The sequence below is a fragment of the Impatiens glandulifera genome, chromosome 1 (assembly GCF_907164915.1).
Source record: "Impatiens glandulifera chromosome 1, dImpGla2.1, whole genome shotgun sequence".
NCBI classification, from domain to species: domain Eukaryota; kingdom Viridiplantae; phylum Streptophyta; class Magnoliopsida; order Ericales; family Balsaminaceae; genus Impatiens; species Impatiens glandulifera.
In genome coordinates, this window is record NC_061862.1 from 69045247 (window position 1) to 69067779 (window position 22533).

The 22533-nt window shown below is 24.6% G+C and overlaps 1 protein-coding gene across 1 annotated transcript; it reads left to right on the plus strand.

Moving 5' to 3' along the window:
- The first annotated feature begins 15906 nt into the window (after window positions 1-15906).
- Window positions 15907-16980, plus strand: LOC124931308. The gene has a single exon (XM_047471747.1). The coding sequence runs from the start codon at window positions 15907-15909 to the stop codon at window positions 16978-16980; it is 1074 nt and encodes a 357-aa protein (XP_047327703.1).
- The last annotated feature ends 5553 nt before the right edge of the window (window positions 16981-22533 follow it).

Consider the following 22533-nt stretch of genomic DNA (forward strand, 5'->3'; position numbering starts at 1 on the left):
TTGACCGGGTCTCCGAACTCGAGAGGACAAATGTGGGTCTCATGGCCGAACTAAAGGTGCTCTCTGAACAGGTTGCCGAACTGCTAAGGGCAAAGGTGAACGCGGATGCCGCGGCTATAGCGGCTGATGCTGAAACGGCTAAAAGGGTCCAGGATGCGCTGGATGCCGAAGTAGGCAAAGACAAAGAGGCACTGCGCTCATCTCAACTTACCGAAGAGAAAGTGGAAGCCGCGCGAACTAAAAGGGGAGAGGCTTTGTTCCCAGGATTTACAAAGAAAGTAGCCACTCAAGCTGCGGAGGATGCCGCACGGTTGGAAAGGCAAAAACGGAAGCTGGAAGAATTCGCAGCCGAAAATAAGAAGAAGAAGGCGGCCGCCTCCGCTTCAGCGCCGAAAAAGCGAAAGAAGGAGGCCTATAAGAAAGTTCAAATAGCCGAGCTGCTCAAAGAGGTCTCTGAACCGGTCATCCCGAGTGCATCGCAGCAGGCCGACCAAGTCGAGGATGAAGTCGAAGAACAACTGCGGTCCCGGTCTACAAGGCGACGATCTTCCGAACCGATCGGTCAACAGCAACCGAAGAAAAAGAAGAGCCTATATGACTTCACGGACTCTGAATAGGGACTACCTTTCCTCTTATTACCTTAGTGCTTTTATATATATTTTGTCTCTTTCGGTTATCTATATATATATATAAAGTTACTTTTTGAAACCGGCCATCCTTTGCATTTCTACTTAGTTTTGATAATTTTAAATAAAATAATCAAAAAGGGAGAAATCGATAAGATAAAAGATAAAGACTCTTATAAAGACTCTTCCAAAATTTTTCTCAACATTTTTCGAAAAATTCTCCCAAGTCAGTTTCAAAAATCCGGCCAAACAAAACAACCGGCCTACGGTTGCAAACTTACATGATTTTGATAATTTTAAATAAAATAATCAAAAAGGGAGAAATTGTTAGATAAAATAAGACCGGTTCAAATAAACCTAACTTAAATAAACTTTCCATGCAGGAACAAGGAACCGAATCGGAACCGGCTAAAGAAAATTAACCGGTCAAGCTACCAAACCGATCAAGAATACTTGGAACGTGACTGCACAAAGAAAGGATCGGCCAAAGCTTAAAACCGGAATCATCAAACAGCCGATCATCCACAAGGCAGAAGAATAACCGGAAGAAGTCCAGTTACATCACTCATACCAAAAGGCTTTCGGTTAGGTCAAATAACCGACCAACACAAGAAGACAATTCGGGTATCTATTGAGAACGATATCAAAGGAACAGACTGAACACTTCCATATTCATGCAAGTCTGAGGAAAGACTGTAGGCTGCAGAAGACAGTACTACCGGATCTTTCCACTTCGGGATAAGACAGAAAGGAAATCTTCCAAGTACAGACAACTGTCCAACAGACAGTGCCTACATCAAGTAAAAGACAAACCCGGCAGGTTTGTCTTACACACCGGAAGAACAGACCGACAGGTCTGAGAAAGAATACCAAGTCTGAGGTTGACCATCAGGTCTGAGGAAACGACCGCAGGTCTGAACCTCTGAAACACTGAATCACTGCACCTCTGCTCAGCCAATCAGATTCAAGGAAGTGAAATATGACCGTTGGCATATTTAACCTATAAAAGGAGGCAGTTGCAGAAGAGTAAATGCGGGACATTGTGGGACATACATTGGGATAACGAGCGCTAAGAGCATTTACTACAAGTGATAAGATTGTGCTGCTTTAGAAAGCCTAAGTGTTAAAAAGTTAAAGTGTGTTTTACAATTTCGGTGTAAATTGTAAGAGTGTTATCGAGCAGGAAATAAGTCTCGATCGGTTTGTACTTGTATTCCTTAGTGAATATCCTTCTCGCGGTTTCAAGAGGAAGGGGTGACGTAGGAGTTTTATCTCCGAACATCCATAAAATTTGTCTTGTTATTTACTGTCTGTCGGCTTCATTACTTAACCGATCTATACCACTATAACCGACTTAATCCTATCCAAGCCGAACTTCCAGGTTACCAAAGCCGACCCATCAAACTTCAAACCTCCATTATACAATACCGTTTCTGACTATCATACAAGCGTACCGCTTCAACCTGAAAACAAACCTCTTCCGCGCTTGAACCTAGTTCAAGGGTTTGTGACAGGTTGTGTAGTATTGAAACCCCGGTGTTAATCTCTAACCGGATTAACCACCACCCTTCGAGTGTGAACCGTTAACCGGTCCAACCCCCGGTTCTCCAGCGGCGATCTAGATCCTAACACAAAATATATTTTAATTTAATTTTTAAATACATTAAAAGTATTTTTGTTTTTGTTTTTTGTTTTTTACTATTAAAAAAATATTCTTATCATATTGATAATTAATTTTAAGTTTTGAATTATATTTATATTAATCATTAATTCATAAAAATAACTTTATATTTTACATTAAATATTAAATTTAATTTTGAATTAATTTTTTTTATTTTGTTTTTATAATTTTAACATAATTATTTTTTCTATAAATATAATTTATTTATAACAAATATTATTTTATTTTTTAATTATATATTTCTTATATTTAGAATATATATTTTTTAATATTATTTATAACTAATTTATACTAGGAAAGCGTATTAACATTAAATGTGTATTAAAATTATATTTTTTTTCTATTTAATCAAATATCATTTAAATTTTACATTGAAATTATTTTTATTAAATTTAAATTTGTATTAAACTTATTAAAATTATATACATATTCTATATAATCAAATATAATTTAAATTTTACATTTTAAAATATTTTCATTAAATTTAAATTTGTATTAAAATTTGAATTTTTTTATTTAATAAAATAAAATTTATATTAAAATAAAATAATTCCTTTAAATATTATTATATTTAATTATTTTTTATATATAATAATAAATTCTTCGTAACAAAATATAATTTTAGATTAAATTTCAAATATATAAAATAATATTTATTTTTTTACATAAAATACTAAAAATTTTGAATCTTGAAACGATGTAATATAGTAGCTCGACATGGTTAAGGGACAACTTAAGCTTCAAAAATAGTTGTCTTCAAGCTCTACGTAAAGAGTGATCTCTTTGCCAGCAAACTTTCCGGTTCCACTCTTGGATATCTCGGTCAACATCGTCGTGGACACAAAGTTAATCGTCTTCAATGTAGTAGAACCTTGTTATTCATAGTCATTCCGTCATATTCAAGGACCAGTCTGGATTTAAGGTAATTTCATTATCTAATTGAAAGTCAACTGACTATTTGTGGTTATATCATATGTTTCTTAACATGACATATTAATATTGTAAAGGTTCTCAATTCTTAAAGTCGTGGATGTCGAACCATCATAGTGATAGTGTATTGTCTATTGCTTTCAAAAGAATCCTAAATGACAAAATGAATTTTTTATTACCGAATGTGTTATTTCCATATTTTACCTTTCATTCGACCACTACTATAAATTATGAGTAATCTTATCTTGTTTAGAGAATACAAAATATTTTTTTCTCTTATTTATATATATATTGTTGTTAATGTCATCACATATGGATCATAGTACACAAACAAATATTTTATAATTCATGTCATAAATTATCTTATGATATTTATAGGTAAATAATGATGGGATAGGAAAAACATCACTTGATGTTGCTGCAATGAAAGTTGATGTTGTGGTATGCAATTTATTTATAATTAAAAATTTTCTTCACATATCAACTTTCTGATTCTGAATTTTGATTTCATCTATAGCCTATAGGAATTCCAAGCCAATGATTCAAGACTTATGAATTGGTTGAAGAATGTATTATATATGGTCTAAAGAAGATGATTGTAGATTTTAGTCCACTCCTTCTTGGGAAAGTTGAAGGTATAAATGATTATATTATATTTTTAGATGAAACTCCATTTTTTTGATTCTTGAATCTTAATCCCCTATTTACATTGATAAGTGTGACTTTGTCTTTTGTGTTTTTTCTTGTTTTGTAATTGGCCTTATTTCGGTGATGCTGAATATTTTTCAAGAATTTGAAGAACTTGGATCGACGAAAGAAGCTGTCGATATTTATCAAGAATTTGGTTTCACCTCTCTATTCTGAATTCCAAAATGAATTTATTTAGGTATAATTATAATTCTTTCCTCTTTCTTTCTTAATCTATTATAAATAATTGTTTAAATAACATTATACACACATCCATTTTTATTGCAGTATATTATTCATCGTACAAATCGAACTTCATGAGTTCAAGTAAGTTTTCTTTTCTTACTTACATTTGTATTATCTTTCTATATAAGTTTCTATATAAGGTGCATGATACATTTTTAGATGCATGATAGATTTATTTTGATGTAGGATAGATTCAAATAATAAGAATTCCAACTTTTTAAGTTTGGTAAAAAAAATAAATCAATATCATATCTTTAATATCATAATTTATAAATTAAAATTTAATTTTCAAAATAATCTTATAAAGTTATATTATTCATTTTTATTTTCTATAAAAACGTTTTTCTAAAATAAAGTTTAATTTAAATTTAAATTTTACTTTAATTTTGTTAAATTATATTTATTTACATCTTCATTCTTTGTTTTAATAAAATATAATTTAAATTTTAAAATACATAAAATTTTATTTTATTATATTTATTTAACTTTTATATTAATAGTATTTTTATAATTTATATCATCTAAACTTTAAAAAAAATTATCACTTTTTTTTATCAAATATAATTCAAATATTTTTAAAATAATTATAATTATTTTTATATAAATGTAATTTTTTTATAAAAAATTATAATTTTAGTTTAAATTTTAAATACATAAAATATTATTTATTTTTTAGTTATATATTTCTTATAATAAAATTAATATATATTTTTAAATATTCTTATAAGGTTTATCATTAACTTTACCTTTTAAATTAAATTTTATATTAATTGTTAATTTTTTAAATAAGTTATTAAATTTAGTAATAAATTATTTTCATTAAATTTAAATTTTTATTAAATTTATTAATATTTTTTTTATTTAATCAAATATAATTTAAAATTTATTTTTTAATAAAATTTATTTTCATAAAATTTAAATTTGCATTTAAATTATTAAAAACTTATTTTGCATTATATTTAATATGTTTTTCTATCTATTCAAATATAATTAAAATTTAAGATACATAAAATTTAAATCATAATTATTATTTATTTTATATAAATATAATATCTCTATAACAAAATATATTTTAATTTAATTTTTAAATATATAAAAAAAAATTTTGTTTTTAACTATTAAGTATATTTTTTAAAAAATATTATTATCAAATTGATAATCAATTTTAAGTTTGGAATTATATTTATATTAATCATTCATTCATAAAAATAATTTTATATTTTACATTAAATATTAAATTTAATTTTGAATAAATTCTTTTATTTTGTTTTTATAATTTAAACATAATTATTTTTTCTATAAATATAATTTATTTATAACAAATATTTTTTTTATATATATATTTCTTATATTTAGAATATATATTTTTTAATATTATTTATAACTAATTTATACTTTGAATTAAAACGTATTAACATTAAATTTGTATTAAAATTGTATTTTTTTCTATTTAATCAAATATAATTTAAATTTTACATTGAAATTATTTTTATTAAATTTAAATTTGTATTAAACTTATTAAAATTGTATACATATTCTATATAATCAAATATAATTTAAATTTTACATTTAAAACTATTTTCATTAAATTTAAATTTGTATTAAAATTTGAATTTTTTATTTAATAAAATAAAATTTATATTAAAATAAAACAATTCCGTTAATTATTATTATGTTTAATTATTTATTATATATAATAATAATTTCTTTATAACAAAATATAATTTTACATTAAATTTTAAATACATAAAATAATATTTATTTTTTTACATAAATTACTAAAAAATTTGAAACTGGAAAAGAGGTAATAAAGTAGCTCGATATGGTTAAGGGACAACTTAGACTTCAAAAATAGTTGTCTTCAAGCTCTACGTAAAGAGTGATCTCTTTACCTGCAAACTTTCCGGTTCCGCTCGTGGATATCTCGGTCAACATCGTCGTGGACACAAAGTTAATCGTCTTCAATGTAGTAGAACCTTGTTATTCATAGTCATTCCTTCATATTCAAGGACAAGTCTGGATTCAATGTAATTTCATTATCTAATTCAAATTCTACTGACTATTTGTTGTTATATCATATGTTTTTTAACATGATATATTGAAGTTCTAAAGGTTCTCAATTCTCAAGGTCGTGGATGTCGAACTATCATAGTGATGGTGTATTACAAATGGCTTTCAAAAGAATCCTAAATGACAAAATGAATTTTTTTTACCGAAGGTATTATTTCCTTATTTTACCTTTCATTCGACCACTACTATAAATTATGAGTAACCTTATCTTGTTTAAAGAATACAAAATATTTGTTTCTCTTATTTATATATATGTTGTTGTTAATGTCATCACATATGGATCATAGTAGACAAACAAATATTTTACAATTCATGTCATAAATTCTCTTATGATATTTATAGGTAAATAATGATGGGATAGGAAAAATATCACTTGATACTGTTGCAATGAAAATTGATGATATGTTATGCAATTTATTGATAATTAAAATTTTCTTCACATTTCAACTTTCTGAATTTTGATTTCATCTATAGCTTGGAGGAATTTCAAGCCAATGATTCAAGACTTATGAATTGGTTGAAGAATGTATTATATATGGTGTAAAGAGGATGATGGTAGATTTTAGTCCACTCCTTCTTGGGAAAGTTGAAGGTATAAATGATTATATTATATTTTTATCAGATGAAACTCTATTTTTGTGATTCTTGAATCTTAATCTCCTGTTTACATTGATAAGTGTGACTTTGTCTTTTGTGTTTTTTTCTTGTTCTGTAATTGACCTTATTTCGGTGATGCTGAAGGAATCGTTATTTTTCAGGAATTTAAAGACCTTGGATCGACGAAAGGAGCTGTCGATATTTGTCAAGAATTTTGTTTCATCCCTCTAGTCTGAATTCCAAAATGAATTTATTTAGGTATAATTATAATTCTTTCCTATTTCTTTCTTAATCTATTATATATAATTGTTTGAATAACATTATACACCCATCTATTTTTATTGCAGTATATTATTCATCGTTCAAATCGACCTTCATGAGTTCAAGTAAGTTTTCTTTTTTTACTTACATTTATATTATCTTTCTATATAAGGTGCATGATACATTTTTAGATGCATGATAAATTTATTTTGATGTAGGATAGATTATACAAATAACAAGAATTTCAACTTTTTAAATTTGGTAAAAAAAAATAAACCAATATCATATCTTTAATATCAAAATTTATAAATTAAAATTTAATTTTCACAATAAACTTATAAATTATATTATTCATTTTTATTTCTAAAAAAACATTTTTCTAAAATAAAATATAATTTAAATTTAAATTTAAATTTAAATTTAAATTTTACTTTAGCTTTGTTAAATTATATTTATTTACATCTCCATTCTTTGTTTTAATAAAATATAATTTAAATTTTAAAATACATAAAATTTTATTTTATTATAATCTAAATTTTAAAAAAACATTTATCACTTTTTTTTATCAAATATAATTCAAATATTTTTAAATAATTATAATTATTTTTATATAAATGTAATTTCTATATAAAAAATTATAATTTTAGTTTAAATTTTAAATACATAAAATATATTTTTTTTACTTATATATTTCATATAATAAAATTAATATATATTTTTAAATATTCTTATAAGGTTTATCATTAACTTTACCTTTTGAATTAAATTTTATATTTATCGTTAATTTTATAAATAATCTATTATATTTATTACTAAATTATTTTCATTAAATTTAAATTTTTATTAAATTTATTAATATTTTATTTTTTATTTAATCAAATGTAATTTAAAATTTATTTCTTAATAAAATTTATTTTCATAAAACTTAAATTTGCATTTAAATGATTAAAAACTTATTTTGCATTATATTTAATATGTTTTTCTATTTAATCAAATATAATTAAAATTTAAGATACATAAATTTTAAATCATAATTATTATTTATTTTATATAAATATAATTTCTCTATAACAAAATATATTTTAATTTAAATTTTAAATACATAAAAAGTATTTTTTTTTTTGTTTTTTATTATTAAGTATACTTTTTTAAAATATTCTTATAATATTGATAATTAAGTTTAAGTTTTGAATTATATTTATATTAATCATTAATTCATAAAAATAATTTTATATTTTACATTAAATATTAAATTTAATTTAGAATTAAAATTTTTTTATTTGGTTTTTATTATTTTAACATAATTAATTTTTCTATAAATATAATTTATTTATAACAAATATTATTTTGTTTTTTAATTATATATTTCTTATATTTAAAATATATATATTTTTAATATTATTTATAACTAATTTATACAATGAATTAAAGCGTATTAACATTAAAATTGTATTAAAATTGTATTTTTTTTTTCAATTTAATCAAATATAATTTAAATTTTACATTAAAATTATTTTTATTAAATTTAAATTTGCATTAAACTTATTAAAATTGTATACATATTCTATATAATCAAATATAATTTAAAATTTACATTTTTAACTTATTTTCATTAAATTTAAATTTGTATTAAAATTTGAATTTTTTTATTTAATAAAATAAAATTTATATTAAAATAAAACAATTCCTTTAATTATTATTATGTTTAATTATTTTTTATATATAATAATAATTTCTTCATAACAAAATATAATTTTAGATTAAATTTTAAATACATAAAATGATATTTATTTTTTTACATAAAATAATTAAAATTTTGAATCTGGAAACGATGTAATATAGTAGCTCGATATAGTTAAGGGACAACTTAGGCTTCAAAAAATATTTGTTGTCAAGCTCTACATAAAGAGTGATCTCTTTGCCTACAAACTTTTCGGTTCTGCTCGTGGATATCTCGGTCAACATCGTCGCGGACACAAAGTTAATCATCTTCAATGTAGTAGAACCTTGTTATTCATAGTCATTCCGTCATATTCAAGGACTAGTCTGGATTCAAGGTAATTTCATTACCTAATTCAAATTCTACTAACTATTTGTGGTTATATCATATGTTTCTTAACATGACATATTGATGTTCTAAAAGGTCCTCAATTCTCAAAGTCGTGGATGTCGAACTATTATGGTGATGGAGTATTGTCTAAATTACCGAAGGTATTATTTCCTTATTTTACCTTTCCTTATATTTTTATTAAATTTATTACGATTTTATTTTTTATTCAATAAAATATAATTTAAATTTATTTTTTAATAAAATTTATTTTCATAAAATTTAAATTTGCATTTAAATTATTAAAAACTTATTTTGCATTATATTTAATATGTTTTTCTATCTAATAAAATATAATTAAAATTTAAGACACATAAAATTTAAATCATAATTATTATTTTAAATTTTATTATTTTTAACATAATTATTATTTATTTTATATAAATATAATTTTCCTATAAAAAATATATTTTAATTTAATTTTGAATGATAATGGGATAGGAAGAACATCACTTGATGCTGATGCAATGAAAGTTGCTGCTGCGGTATGCAATTTTTTTTATTCACTTATTTCAACTTTCTGATTCTGAATTTTGATTTCATCTATAGCCTAGAGGACAAGCCAATGATTCAAGACTTATGAATTGGTTGAAAAATGTATTATATATGGTGTAAAGAGGATGATTGTAAATTTTATTATACTCCTCCTTGAGAAAGTTGGAGGTATAAATGATTATATTCTGTTTTCAGATGAAACTCTATTTTTTTTTTTTGTGATTCTTGAATCTTAAACCACTGTTTACATTGAAAAGTGTGCCTTTGTCTTTTGTCTTTTTTTTCTTGTTTTGTAATTGGCCTTATTTCAGTGATGCTGAAGGAATCAATCTTTTTCAGGAATTTGAAGGCCTTGGATTGACGAAAGGAGTTTCGATATTTGTCAAGAATTTGGTTTCACCTCTCTCTAGTCTGAATTCCAAAATGAATTTATTTAGGTATAAATATATTTCTTTCCTCTTCTTTCTTAATCTATTATTTATAATTGTTTGAATAACATTATACATATACTTTTATTGCAGTATATTATTCATCTTAGAGATCGACTTTCATGAGTTCAAGTAAGTTTTCTTTTCTTACTTAAATTTATATTATCTTTTTATATAAGATGCATGATAAGTTTTTAAATACATGATAGATTTATTTTGGTTTAGATTAGATTGTTAAATTTATAAAAAAATAAACCAATATCATATCTTTAATATCAAAATTTATAAATTAAAATTTAATTTTTACCATAAACTTATAAAGTTATATTATACATTTTTATTTTCTATAAAAATGTTTTTTCTAAAACAAAATATAATTTAAATTTACATTTTGCATTAATTTTATTAAATTATATTTATTTACATCTTCATTCTTTGTTTTAATAAAATATAATTTAAATTTTACAATATACAAAATTTTATTTTATTATATTTGCCTAATTTTTATATTAAATGTATTTTTAAAATTTATATAAATTAAACTTTTCAAAAAAAAAAATTTATTACTTTTCTTTTTAATCAAATATAATTCAAATATTTTTCAAATAATAATTATTATTTTTATATAAATGTAATTTCTATACAACAAATTATAATTTTATTTTAAATTTTAAATATATAAAATATTAATTATTTTTCTTACTTATATATTTCTTATAATAAAATTAATATATATTTTTAAATATTCTTATAATGTATATCAATAACTTTACCCTTTGAATTAAATTTTATATTCATCTTTTATAAATAAGCTATTATATTTAGTATTAAATAATTTTTTTTATTAAATTTATTAAGATTTTATTTTTTTTATTTAATCAAAATATAATCAAATTAAAAATACATAAAATTTAAATCACAATTATTATTTTAAATTTTATGATTTTTACATAATTATTATTTATTTTATATAAATATGATTTCTCTATAACAAAATATATTTTAATTTAATTTTTAAATACATAAAAAGTATTTTTTATTTTTTTTAATTATACTTATAATATTTATAATTAATTTTATGTTTTGAATTAAACTTATATTAATAATTAATTCATAAAAAAATTATATTTTGCATTAAATATTAAATTAAATTTTGAATTAAAAAACTCTTATTTAATTTTTATTATTCTAACATAATTATATTTTATATAAATATAATTTATCAATAACAAATATTATTTAATTTTTAATTATATATTTCTTATATTTAGAATATTTTTTTTAATAATATTTATAACTAATTTTAAACTATAAATTAAAGCATATTTACATTAAATTTGTATTAAAATTATTAAAATTTTATTTTTCTATTTAATAAAATATAATTTAAATTTTACATTAAAATTATTTAAATTTAAATTTGTATTAAACTTATTAAAATTGTATATATTTTATTTAATCAAATATAATTTAAATTTTACATTTTAAACTTATTTTCATTAAATTTAAATTTGTATTAAATTTTGAATTTTTTTATTTAACAAAATATAATTTTAGATTAAATTTTAAATACATAAAATAATATTTATTTTTTTACATAAAATACTTAAAATTTTGAATCTAACTGGAAACAAAGTAATACAGTAGCTCGATATTGTTAAGGGACAACTTAGGCTTCAAAAAATAGTTGTTGTCAAACTCTACGTAAAGAGTGATCTCTTTGCCTGCAAATTTTTTCGGTTTTGCGCATTGATATCTTCGTCAACATCGTCGCGAACACAAATTTAATCGTCTTCAATGTAGTAGAACCTTGTTATTCATAGTCATTCCGTCATATTTAAGGACCAGTCTGGATCCAAGATAATTTCATTATTTAATTGAAATTCTACTAACTATTTGTGGTTATATCATATGTTTCTTAACATGACATATTGATGTTTTAAAAGATTCTCAATTCTCAAAGTCGTGGATGTCGAACTATCATGGTGATGGAGTATTGCCTATGACTTTCAAAAGAATCCTAAACGACAAAATGAAAAAATTAACGAAGGTATTATTTCCTTATTTTACCTTTCAAATGAATCCTAAACCACAAAATGAATTTTTTTTACCAAAGATGTAATTTCCTTCTTTTACCTTTCATTCGACCACTTATATAAATTATGAGTAACATTATATTGTTTAAGGAATACAGAATATTTGTTTCTCTTATATATATATATATATATATGTATATGGTTGTTAATGTCATCACATATGGATCATAATACACAAACAAATATCTTACCATTCATGTCATATATTGTCTTATAATATTTGTTGGTAAATAATGATGGGATAAGAATAACATCACTTAATGCCGATGCAATTAAAGTTGCTGATGCGGTATGCAATTTATTGATAATCAAAATTTTCTTCACTAATATCAACTTTATGATTCTGAATTTTGATTTCATCTAGAGGATTCCAAGCCAATGATTCAAGATTTATGAATTGATTGAAGAATGTATTATATATTGTGTAAAGAGGATGATTATAGATTTTATTCCACTTATTCTTGGGAAAGCTAAAGGTATAAATGATTATAGTCTATTTTTAGATGTAACTTTATTTTTTTTTATGCTTGAATCTTAAACCCATGTTTACATTAATAAGTGTGACTTTGTCTTTTGTGTTTTTTCTTGTTTTGTAATTGGCCTTATTTCGGTAATGCTGAAGAAATCGATCTTTTACAGGAATTTGAAGATCTTGGATCGACGAAAGGAGTTGTCGATATTTGTCAAGAATTTGGTTTCACTTAATATATTTTATTACTTTTGTTACTTTTGTTTTTAATCAAATATAATTCAAATATTTTTAAAATAATTATAATTATTTTTATATAAATGTAATTTTTCTACAACAAATTATAATTTTAGTTTGAATTTTAAATACATAAAATATTATTTATTTTTATTACTTATATATTTCTTATAATAAAATTAATATATATTTTTAAATATTCTTATAATTTTTATAATTAAGTTTACCTTTTGAATTAAATTTTATATTCATCTTTTATAAATAATCAATTATATTTAGTATTAAATTGTTTTCATTAAATTAATTTTTTTTAAATTTATTAAGATTTCGATTTTTATTAATAAAATATAATTAAAATATAATTTTTTTAATAAATCTTATTTTCATAAAATTTAAATTTGCATTTAAATTATTAAAATTTATTTTTCATTATATTTAATATGTTTATCTGTTTAATCAAATATAATTAAAATTTAAAATACATAAAATTTAAATAAAATTATTATTTTAAAATTTATTATTTTTAACATAATTATTATTTATTTTATTTAAATATGATTTCTCTATAACAAATATATTTTAATTTAATTTTAAGTACATGAAAAGTATTTTGTAGTTTTTTATTATTAAGTATATTATTTATTTGTTTAAATATACTTATAATATTTATAATTTATTTTAATTTTTGAATTAAACTTATATGGGCATATAATTTTGAGTAGGTGACTTTATTTATAACTGATTATAAAAGGAGAGAGCAAATATGTATTAAAAATTAGAGTAGAGCGGGAATTTGGTGTCATGAATGGTGTCGAGAATGATGTGACAACACGTGATTCGACTTGGAAAATGAAAATTCTCTCTCCTATTAGATTTAAGTACAATAACGTGTTAACATATCATTTTTAACATCATTCATAACACCAAATTTCCGACCAAAGTATGCATTTACTCTTACATATATATCCAAATTAACCATAACTCTCGACCCGACAATCCAGACACTTTGAAAATTAAGTATCATTATATATATATATATATATATATATTAGTTAGTTAAAAACTTGAACATGTTTTTTTTTGTTAGGTTGCAAGTTCGAAACATACATATAGTATTTTTTAATTTATTTTTAATCGTTTTAAGTTTATGGGCAGGGTTAACCCACAATCCGACCTAAGTATCAATTTCCTCTCAAATATATATATCAAAATTAATATATATTATCGAAAAATAAAAAGTAACCGCCCTAGCCACTTAGAGCGAACTGTCAAGCCACTTAGAGCAAATTGTAGGCAGCCCAAGCCCACCGGCCCAACACCCGACCACGCAGAGGCCAAGCCCAAAGTATTAACAAACTAATCAAATTAAGTGACTTCCATAAGTGACTTATTTATTTATTTTAACCCACGTGTTTCCCCTTCTCCATAAGTGACTTTTGAATTCAATTGAGATATTTTTTTCATTTGATAAAAAGCTAATTATTGAGTAAAAAATAATTTTGAAACTCAATTCAAAATTATTGCTTGTTCCTTGAGATGTAACCTAAAATAAAGGAAAAAAAATAAGTTTATCTGTCTAGGAGTTGAGAATATGAAATTAGTTCATTTGAAAAGAAGAGGAACATCATTTTGTAAAGAAAGAGAAATTGTTTAAATAAAAACAATTTAATAAAACTAGGCTCCCTATTATATATAGTTTGATGGAAAATAGGAACCAAGAAAAACTTGTCAAAGCACATCAAACAATTTTAAACATTTTTTATGTTTAATTTTAGAGTGATTGTTTATGATATTAAATTGAAAGTTATTGTATATTAAAAAATTTATCACTATTCACATTCATCCCTTCTCTCATCCCACACTAGTATACTTGAGTAAAAATCGAATTTGTAACGTTTTTATCTTGTAAACTAGGTTATAAATAAAGTATAACTATATAAAAAAAATTGTATATAAATATGTTTGATAGAAGTATTATGATAAGTATTATAAAAATGAAAAATTAATTTCGTCTTTTAATATTTTAATTAAAATGATAATCTTAACTTTATATATTTTTTGTTATTTTTATTTACTATTATCATTTTATCTTAATATTTTATATTATTTTATTATTAATATTATTATTTTATTATTTTTAATTTTTGAATTTTAAAAGGTTAATATGAACTCTTATCTCTTGGTTTATTTAATATTCTTAAATATTATAATAATTATATTTTTATTGTAATATGAATTTTCACAATGTTAATTTATAATATTATTAATGGATTGTATATAAATAAATATATACTAATTATTTAATTATGTTATTATGTTATTATTTTAGTTTATTTTTTATTAAATAATATTAATTAATAAAAAAATATTTAATACTTAAAAATCTATATTAACATAAACTAATGAAAGCATGTCAATGGTTATGTGGAATAATTTTATTAAAAAATTACATATAGTTTCTCTTTAAATTTATAATATTTTTATTACAAAAATACTCTTTAAATAAAACTTATTAAAAATAATTAAAAAAATATTTAAAAAATTAAATGTTAAAATATGGGTATCAAATTTTGATACGGGACCAAATTTGATGTGGCCCAATCACAGCATGCCAAGTGGCAGCGCTGGTGGTTACTTTTTTTTGTTTTTGTTTTCTTTTTTAAATACACTTTTGCATAATGATTGATCAAAAAATATATATATATCATTGTTTTTTATTTTTCGAGATCTATAAATAGAGACTTGGTTTGTGTCATTTGGACACCAAAAAAAATCTGAAATTTTCTACCATATTATCATCCTTGTTTGTATCACCTTTCTTCATATCATCATATGGATATTCCCCCAGACCCTTTCAATCTCGAAGAGATTCATCAACAATGAGAGGTGGAGGAATCTTTACTCAAAAGGCAAAAAGAACTTCTCGAAGAGCTTCATAGGCGAAATAATCGATCACGTAAAAGAAATTCTATAAACATGGACCATGGAGCAGCCCATCAGAGGCTTATGGCCGACTATTTCGATGAGCCATGCACTTATACTGAAATGCAATTTAGACGTAGATTTTGTATGAGAAGGCAATTGTTTCTCCGAATTGTAGAAGCCGTAACAAATTACAACCATTACTTCACCCAAAGGCGGAATAATGCAGGAAAGCTTGGATTGACACCGATCCAGAAGTGTACAGTTGCCATGCGCATGCTTGCATATGGAGTAGCTGGGGATGCCTGTGATGAATATGTGAAAATTAGAGAAACCACTACACTTGAGTGCACTCGTATTTTTTGCGAAACAATAATTGCCTTGTTTCAAGATGAATACTTAAGACAACCAAATGGGGAAGACTTGCAGAGGTTACTCCAAGTTCGACAAGAGCGCAGTTTTCTTGGAATGATTGGAAGTATTGATTGCATGCACTGGGAGTGGAAGAATTGTCCTAAGGCTTGGCAAGGGCAGTTTACTAATGGACACAAGGGCACAACAACAATTATACTCGAGGCACTGGCATCTTATGATTTGTGGATATGGCATGCTTTTTTTGGCATGCCCGGAACATTGAACGATATTAATGTATTAGACAGGTCACCAATTTTTGACGACATTGAGTCTGGTGAAGCTCCTATTGTAAACTTCACTGTGAATGGTCGACAATACAATCTTGCCTACTATCTTGTTGATGAAATCTATCCTAAATGGCCCATCTTTGTCCAATCAATTCAAATGCCCCAAGGAGACAAAGCGCAGTTGTTTGCACAACAACAAGAAGCATGCAGGAAGGATGTAGAACGTGCATTCGGGGTACTCCAAGCACGGTTTGCTATTATTCGCCAACCAGCTAGGATGTGGAATATTGATGGCCTAGGTAAAATAATGAGGGCATGCATAATTTTACATAATATAATTGTGGAGGATGAACGAGATTCGTATTCACGAAATTGGGAAAATATCGACTTCGAAGGTTCGAATAATTCTGGGTCTAGTTCCTCAGTTAATGTCCAAAGAGAAGTGCTACCTCAATTTCAAGTGCATGTTCAAGGCCGATCTGAATAAAATATTCCTACTAGGGCCGATCTACATGACAAAGAACAACATATTCAATTGAAGAAAGATCTTGTCATGCACATTTGGAATAAATTTGGAACAACTCTCGATTAGAGTTTTAAAAACACTACTTAACAAATTACCAATGTTTAGAGTGTTTGTTTTCTTCTTCGTTTTAAATAATATTTGTATGTTTGATTTACCAAGTGATGAATAATATTGTTTGTGGTTAAAAAAATGAAATTATGTATAAATGATATGAAAGTGAGAAAGTGAAAAAGTAATTTTAATACCATGAATAACACTCTGCTGTAGAATATGCTAAAAATGAGTGTTAAAATAGGTGTTAAGCTGACGTGGCAGGGTGTTAAATGAAAAAACTTGATATTCTGCTGTGGATAGTCTAAATTAAAAAATATATATTATTTAATACTTATAAGGATATTGATATTAATTTAATTACGGAAATATAATTTTTAAAAATTAAATAAAAAATATATAATTATATTGTAATATTATTTAATATATGTAATCTCAATATATTATATTTTATAAGATATAAATGTATTTTTATTATACTATAAAGTATTTTATTTTTCAAAATTATTTTGTAAAAAGACTCAAGAGACTGTTAATTGATACTTCTTCAACAAGCTTACATCTCGTTTCGAATCCCTAAATCTCGCTCCGGTAAAACCCTAAATCTTGTTCAATTATTGCTCTCTTTAAGCACTAAATTTATATAGTAGTTGTTGACATAACTCATTGTGTTTGTTTTGATTTTATTTATTTATCTCTTAATATATTAATATATGTCTATGGAAGAGACATCAATTCCATTTAATATAAATATCGGTGTAGTTGAAAGTAATGAGGTTCTTCCTAACTACACCCAACAAGACACACAAGAAAATGACGAAGAAAAACAGGATAAGGGGTTCCAAACAAAGAAAAGGAAAAAAACTTCAGAAGTTTGGAATTATTTTGACATATTGGAGGGATCAAATAAGGTACGTTAAGTTTCATTATTAGTTATCTAAATTAGAAACTAAATTTTAATCACTTATATGACTATTTCTTTTTACAGAAGGAAAAAACTTATCAAGAAATTATTCTTTTAACATCCAACTCTTAAGGTAAATTATATTTTAGTTATTTCTAATTTGTTTAATTTGTTTTTCTAGTGTAATAATTATATTATTATTTGAGCATACTATAACTTTATGTTAATGAATGTATTTAGTAATACAGGTGGTATGATCGATAATTTTTTATTGAGATAACCATTCATATTGCTGAAATTTGAGATGAACACGCATGACGCATGCGGCTGAAATTTTATGTTTTATGAGCTATATTTTGATTTATGGTTGTCTTTTTTTTTTATTAAAATGTAACTAAGGATATGAAATATTATTTTTGTGAACTAGTAATTTATGAATGGTGATTTATATTTTTGTAATATAAGATATTTATAACCTAAACAAGCACGAAAGAATGAATGCAATGAAGCAAACCAAGATCAATGGAGGGGATATATTTAAATTTGAGCTTCGAGCTTATCGGGCCTATCGAGCCGAACTCGAGCCTATGGTTATTTGATCGAGCCGAGTTCGAGCTTAATTTTAAAAGCTCGATCGAGCTCGAGCTGAGCCAATAAAAATCGAGTCGAGTCGAACTCGAGCCAGGGCTAGTTCAAGCCCGGTTCGGCTCGTTTACACCCTAGACTTAACTACTAGTCAATGTTTGTAGAACTCTTTAGATAAATTCAGTATTGATAAAAGTCAAGTGAATGCCTTTCACATTCGCACGTAGTCAAGCCTATCTGAGAAAGTTGAGACTAGAACAGTACAATAAATGAAGTGTTAGTATCCATGATCAAACTTTTATTCCAATATTGTGGAATTGATACTATAACCGTGGTTGACATTGAAATTGAATACTAAAATAGTAAAACAATTAAAAGTTATTAGTAAATAATGACTTCAAATGAATACCAAAACTGATGTAGTTGGGTTAAAATAGTGAAATATCGTAATTATTTTTGTTTGACTTATTTTTTTTGTTATTTTTCTTTTCCTTAATTTCTTCTCTAAGGCAACTTTCAATCGTTTACTAGTGTATGTTTTCTTCTTCGATTCTAGTAAAAAGAACTCAATACCGACTATATATGCTGACCATAACAAAAATCGTCGTCATTTAGCATATCAACGCCGACTAGAACAAAATTGTCGGTATATGAGTTATTATTACCAACCACATACATAGTGATCGTTATTGGTATCTCTATGATTTTAATGCCCTGTGTATACATCTTTAGATGAAAGTATATCAAGCAAATCTGATGCCCACCCCGCCTCATATTGTGCCGGAATGGATACTAATATTAATTTGTTAAAATTATCCTGAATGGGTTTGTATTTATTTTTTAACCCAATTTTTTTCCTACTTTTAATCAAAGAAGCTCCTAAAGAGTGATGGTAGATTACCCCTTCTCAAACACACAAAGTTAATTTTCATTGACGTTTTTCTCTAATGGGCAGATGATGACGATGATGATTCATATTCTTCATGCCGTTCCAAGAGAGTAAACTATCCAATAAGGTTATAAATCTCTCCCAAATAAACAAATTAACCTGTTACCAATTTCGATAACTATATCTTGTTGATGTTATTATATACCATTAGGTTAAGAAAATAAACGAAGATAAAAAAGGAGATTGTACAAATTCTTAATAATGAGGACAGCGAAGTGGAGGAGCTGAATTGGCTACCACCACCGCCTAAGATCAAATGTGATTGAAGAAGATGCGACAATAAAGGAGTTTCGGTAAGAATTTTATTAGATGATTTGTAAAAATTGTTTTTATTCATTGGAATTTGTATATTACTACTAATCAGATAACAGAACCAACCGTTGGAATCATTTGTTCAATCATCAAAAGATGTCATTAAATCTGTAGAAGAAGATCTTGTTGAAAGAGGTCGTGATGCAGATCACGAACTAGGATAGGGAAGGACTTAAGTAGGTTCGAGTTTACAAGGTTTAGTCATCTTGATTTTTGTTTTGATCGTTACTTTATTTGATATATATATCACGCTTTAGTAGAACATGGAATGCTTCATGATATTAATCATAGTAACTTCTTTTGTTGTGATTATGTAACATATATATATATATATATATATATATATATATATATATATATATATATATATATATATATATTGTATTGATCCAATAGTATAGATAAATCCTTCAAGTTTTATAGTTGTAACAATTAAATTCTATTAGTATTAATTCGAATTTTTAATATAGTTAATTAGATCTACTTTAATAAATAGTTTTTTATTAAATTTATGGATTACGTTGGAAGAAATAATAGTTTCATTACTTTGAGTTGTGTTCTAAAATTATCATCTTATTCTTCTTGGTTGCACCTTATTCTTCTATTGACATTGCATCCCCTTCTTGATCATTCTTCATTCTTTTTTCGATAGTTTCTATGAAAAACTTTGGAAGTGGCGTAACTAAGTAAACGAATTGTAACAATGGTACTAGAGCTGTCAATTCTCTAATTGTGGTTTGAAAAATTCGACAAATTAATCTTTTCTCTCCATCAACTCCTTCCGCAAGCATCGATACGATTTTTTTCTCCCTCTTATGCAAGAAACGTAAAGTAATTCTTATAACACAAAGATTGGATATAAAATTGACAAGACAATATTCATGTATTATTTTACGCACGGAAGTAAAATAGAATTCCCAGAATTCGACAGCAAAAATGTAGATGAATGGATATGTGCAGTGGAAGAATATTTCAGGATTAACGACATACCAACCGACATTCAACAAAGAATTGCAAGATTTTATTTCAGAGATAATGCCAGGTTATGGTATACAAATTTTAAAGCTTGTTTAGATCCTATTATGGTGATTACATGAGATTTTCTTAAAACTGAAGGCATAAAACAATTTGGGTTATGTTTGGAAGATGAACCAGTGCTCGATCGTCAAATTGTAGTAGAAGAAAATTCAGATGGTGTACATGGTGTAGAACTTTTTTCAGAAATTACGGTACAAATTCTTGATAATGAATCGAGTTGCTACAAATACAACATTATATCTAAACAAAGACTTCAAAATGACCTTTCGACTCCTTTATTGATTCTACCAAGAAAATACAACTATAGAAGCTTCAAATTGTAATAGAAGAAAATTCAGCAAATTGTTTAGATAGTGAAGATGTTGATGCTTTGACAAATGAACAAGTGCCCGATCGTCAAATTACAATAGAAGAAAATTCAGAAAATCATTCAAATGTTGTACATGGTGAAGAATGTTTTTCAAAAGTTCCGGTACATGGTGAAGAATATTTTTCAAAAGTTGCGGTACAAATTTTTAAAGTCGAATTGAGTTGCCACAAATACAATATTATATCTCAACAAGGACTTCTAGAACAACCTCTAGACTCCCTTGTTTATTCATTAACAGATTTTACTGAGAAAATACCACGAGATAAGCTTTCTAACGAAACTGAAGAAGCGACTCACCACTATCTTAAATTCTACAAAATCAAACACAAAGACCGAATCAAAATTTTGAGAAAACTTTTTCGGATTAGCAAGTTAACTAAGTAACCAATCCATAAAATTTAGTGATTGATCAACAATATTTTATTTGATTAATCTTTAACTTCTTATAATAATTTCACCATCTTTTTTAGATTGAAAATATTTTCTCATATGACTTTGTTATCTTAATTTTTTTTTATAAAACAACATAATGTCATTAAATAAAAAGACCCGAAAAGGGTGAAGAATTTTAAGAGCTCATGATTTAGGCAGCAAAACAATTTTTTTTGTCAAAAATGAATGAATCAACAAAAAAAAACAACCAGAATGAGAACAAAATTGAAGGAAGCAATCAATGAAACTTAGAGTGCCTTGAAATCATACGTAAGAGTAAATTTCTCATATGCAATATTTCATCTTTGACAAATCAACAAATTTCTTTCACAAGTGAGAATTCGTCTTCACATTCACATCATTTCGAACCCTTGATAATTTTCATGCGTTCCTCTCCATCCAAATATGATAAATAATGTTTGTAATGAAGCACTTGAAGATATTTGAACTAAAGTCATTACCTTTTATCTTTACAATTACCTCAAATTCCTTTATTTCCATATCAACTAATCAAAAAATTTTATCATATTTTGTAGAAGAAAAAATTATTATTTCAATATTTATCAATTTCTTGAAAAGAGGTGATAACTTGTTAAATTTAACCAAAAATTTTGTTGCCAAATTTTTAATAATATTATTTAGTTTTTAAGATGCAAGTTCGAATCAATGAAATTAAATTATTTTTTTATAAACTATTACTTATAAGAGTATTAAAACAAAATTTGTTTATATATTATGACATGTGAGTATAATTAAGATTATCAAAAAGTATATTAATATTGCCATTATATCGTTCATTAACAATAGTAATAATTGAACCATGTCTTGTCCAATAAAATAGTTTCTTAATCTTAAAATCTAATTTGAACACCT

Bases quoted from the DNA above. Each gene is read 5' to 3' on its own strand.
- LOC124931308 (XM_047471747.1), top strand. From the start codon at position 15,907: ATGGACCATGGAGCAGCCCATCAGAGGCTTATGGCCGACTATTTCGAT.